We start from the raw sequence: 3,990 nt of genomic DNA, 5'->3' as shown, positions 1-3,990 counted from the left end.
GGGCTTTGAACCCGCTACCTTAGTTGTATGTGGCTGGCACCTTAACCACTTAAGCCACAGGTGCTGAGCCTACTCCCAGAATTTCTGATTCTTAAGGTCTAGGATGGCCCCCAAGAGCTTACATTTTTAACAAGTTAATAAATATTACTGTGCTTTGGAGCCATTTTTTTTTAATTGATTGGAGCCACACTTTGAGATAACCATTGTTTAAAGTAGAAGTAGCATCCTACACAAGTACACAGACATAAAAACCTGGTACATTCAGAAAACCTAAGTAAATTTCAATATAAAGATATGGTAAGAGTTAAGGCTGAAGAAGTAATGGTGGTACAGATCAGAAGAACCTTACATATCGACCAGGAATTGGATCGTTGTTCTTGATTGTTTTGAGCATGTAGCATGTATGACGTGAAGCAGTGTGTGGAATCATGAAGTAGTCAGATGCCTTAAATTTTTTTCTAGAATTATTAGGTGGAGTAAAAATAAATAGAAATATAATTAATAGATAGGCCTTAGAAGTTTATAATCAGTGTCTTACTTCTGCCCTTTTTAGTTTCTCTTGGGCTACAGTGGAGTTTACTTTGTTCTTTATACTGCTTGTCTCAAGGCTGTAGCTTCATAATTTATATTTGACTTTTCATTTCTTGGGGAAAATAACTTGGGATTTTTATAAAACTCAGATTTGGGTAATTTTGAGAATCATAGTATTTTCTTCTAGTTTTAGGAAAATATTATTTTTATATTAACTGTATGAATTGTTTTCTGTAACAGTGAAGAATGTACAAACAGGACGCAGTGTCCCAGGAGTGAAGATGTTTTTTGGGCATGAGATTGTGAATGGTGAGTTTCGTCTTCCCTGAATGCTGATATTGGGGTTTGCAGTGGTGGTAAACTCACTGCTCTGCCTAATCCGTTATTTGAAATAAAATGGGGTATTGTCCTGTCATTAATATTGCACCATGAACTCTTAAAGTTGGTATTCAAGAGTTGACCCTTCTCTTACTGTTGCTGTGGGTACTGGACAAGCAGAATAGGCTTATAGAACTATAATCATTTTGATTTTATAATGTGAGGTATGCTGGTGCTCATCTCTAGAGACTTGGCTAGTGGGCAGTTGGGAATCTAAACAGGAAGGGATTGTCTTGCTAAGAAAGCTAATTAAATGCTATAGCTCCATTCACAATTCCTTATCTGAAACCTTGGGGCCAAATGTCTCAGTATCCAGAATTGGTCTGGATTTTTTTAAAACTTAACATGAATATATTGTTCATGTTACTTAAAGAAGACCTAAGCAGTACTCTTAAATGTAACACATTTTTCCAGAGATAATCCTACTAAGTGGTATAACATAGGACTATAAATGTCATCTCCGATGAAGTTTGGCTGATAAAAGACTTAGAACAAAATTTTTGGATTTTGGAATTGCAGAAAGTAGCCCTATTCTCTATTTATGCCTAGCTATAGGGACTCATCTGGTCAGTGTGCTTCAGCAAGTCATAGGATAAGACAAAGTAAGAGCTTTTCTTGCTTTCATAGACCCAGGAACTTGCTGCTTACTCCAAGGAGGGGTAAAAATTGGTGCTGAGTGGAGCAGTGGGAGCTCTGGGGCTTCTTAGGGCTGTACATTTCTCCCCATTGGGGCAGAGGAGAAGAAAAGACTTTTATAGATGAGAATTTATTACTGCTTAAAAGATTGCTTTGCTTTGTGAGAAAACTAGAATTTAGAAAGATGAAAATCTCACCACATTAATGACTGTAAATCCAGAGCCATTGCAAATTCCACAAGTTTGAACAGCTTTTCTCACTGAGAATGCTACCGTAAATACTCTTTGCCCCTTGAATATCTTTTTATAATGATAGTAGTGGAATTTCTAATTGTGTTTTAACTATTAACCTTTGAAATTAACTATTAACTGAGCTCTGGGCTGACGCAAACCTAGGCTATGGATGTTTTGTAGAAAGAAGCAAAGAAATCACTATTACTCATCTCCCTAACTCAAAAGAAGGCTGATTACTGACCAGCTTTGTAATCTTTATCTCTTCCTAAATTCTTTTCCAGGACTTGGTCCTTTTTCATAATTTTTTTTTTTTTTTGAAACAGAGTCTCATTTTGTCACCCTCAGTAGAGTGCTATGGCATTACAGCTCATAGCAAGCTCAAACTCTTGGGCTTAAGTAAGTCTCTTGCCTCAGCCTCCCAAGTAGCTGGGACTATAGGCACCCACAGACTATTAACCTACAGGCTATTTTTTTAGAGACAAGGTCTCGCTCTGGCTCAGCCTGGTCTCAAACTCATGAGCTCAAGCAATCCACCCATCTCAACCTCCCAGAGTGCTTAAGATTACAGGTGTGAGCCACTGCACCCAGCCAAGCAACCTCAAATTCTTGGCTTAAGCCAGTGGTTCTCAACCTGTGGGTCCCGACCCACAGGAACTGTATTAAAGGCTTGCGGCATTAGGAAGGTTGAGAACCACTGACTGAAGTGATCCTCTTGTCTCAGCCTCCTAAGGAACTAGGACTATAGGTGACTGCCACAATGCCGCTACTTTTTTTTTTTTTTTAGAGATGGGAGTCTGGCTCTTGCTAAGGCTGGTCTGGAACTCCTGAGCAATGCACCTGCCTTGGCCTCCCAGAATGCTAAGATTATAGGTGTGAGCCACCAAGCCTAGATCTTGTTTATAGTTTTGTTTTTTGTTCTTTTTGGCTGGGTCTGGCTTTGAACCTACCACCTCCGGCATATGGGACTGGTGCCCTACCCTTTTGAGCCACAGGCGCCACCCTCTTGTTCATAGTTTTTAAGCTCAAGGGATAGTCATCTCCTTGTTTGCCCTGTTGCCCAATCAGCCATGGAAGGGTCTGCCCAAAAAAGCACTGTTGGATAAGAATTGTCAAGATGAAGGATAAGAATGGCAAATTAGCACTTTCACTGAATTTTCCTTATCTCTGCCCCACATTCATCACTTCTAGATAATGCAGAGAAAAGAGACATTTGAAACAGTGGCTCTCTGAGAGGTTCCTTGAAAAGTACCTAAATATACTTTGCTGAATCTAAGATGCTATTAATTATATGACATCCTATTGCCTTTTGCACCATTAAAGAAAAAGAAGCTGCTAGTTAAACTATCATATATTTATTATAAATGGTAATGTCAGAGCTATTTAAAATGTGCATTTTTGGCTGGGCTTCATGGCTCACACCTGTAATTCTAGCATTCTAGGAGGCAGAGGCAGGAGGATTGCTTGAGCTCTGCAGTTTGAGAGCAGCCTAAGCAAGAGTGAGACCCTCTCTCTACTAAAAATAGAAAAAAATAGCCAGGTGTTGTGTCCTGTGCTTGTACTTCCAGCTATTCAGGAAGTGGAGGCAGGAAGATCTCTTAAATCCAGAAGTATGATGACACCATAGCACTCTAGCCGGGGGCAACAGAGTGATACTCTCTCAGAAAAATAAAGGTTAAAAGAAAGAAAATGTCTGGCTTGGTCTCTATAGCTCAGCAGCTAGGGTGTCAGCCACATACACCAGGGCTGGTAGATTTGAACCCAGCCCAGGCCTGCCAAATAACAATGGCAACTACAACAACAACAACAACAAAAACCAGACAAGTGTGGTGGGCACCTGTACTCCCAGCTACTTGGGAAGCTGAGGCAAAAGAATAGTTTAAGCCCAAGAGTTGGAGGGTGCTGTGAGCTGTGATGCCATAGCACTCTACTGAGGGTGACATAGACTCTGCCTCAAAAAAAAAAAGTTCATCTTAGAATCAATTAGATTAAAAATAAGTGATTTCAGGATCTCTGTGCAATATTTTGGGATAATTCTTTCGGGATTTCCATTTTAGCTTTTTTTTTTTTTAAGACAATCTCAAGCTGTAGTCCTGGGTACAGTGCTATTGTGTCATAGCTCACAGCAGCCTCCAACTCTTGGTATCAAGTGATTGTCTTGCCTCAGTTTTTCTATTTTTAGTAGAGATGGGGGTCTCGATTTTTTTTTTTTTTT

At 39.7% G+C, this 3,990-nt stretch overlaps 1 protein-coding gene across 1 annotated transcript in view; it reads left to right on the top strand.

Annotated features, from left to right (window-relative positions):
- EXD1 (exonuclease 3'-5' domain containing 1) overlaps positions 1-3,990 on the top strand; it is a 41,045-nt gene that overhangs the window by 9,189 nt on the left and 27,866 nt on the right. Inside the window, 1 exon segment of the mRNA XM_023514254.1 lies at positions 772-840. Within this exon segment, the coding sequence (XP_023370022.1) occupies positions 772-840 (69 nt within the window).

This window comes from Otolemur garnettii, unplaced genomic scaffold (genome assembly GCF_000181295.1).
Source record: "Otolemur garnettii isolate 467f Iridium unplaced genomic scaffold, OtoGar3 scaffold00050, whole genome shotgun sequence".
Lineage (NCBI taxonomy): Eukaryota > Metazoa > Chordata > Mammalia > Primates > Galagidae > Otolemur > Otolemur garnettii.
Note: the sequence above shows the minus strand (reverse complement) of the source record. Positions and strands in the feature narration are given on the sequence as shown.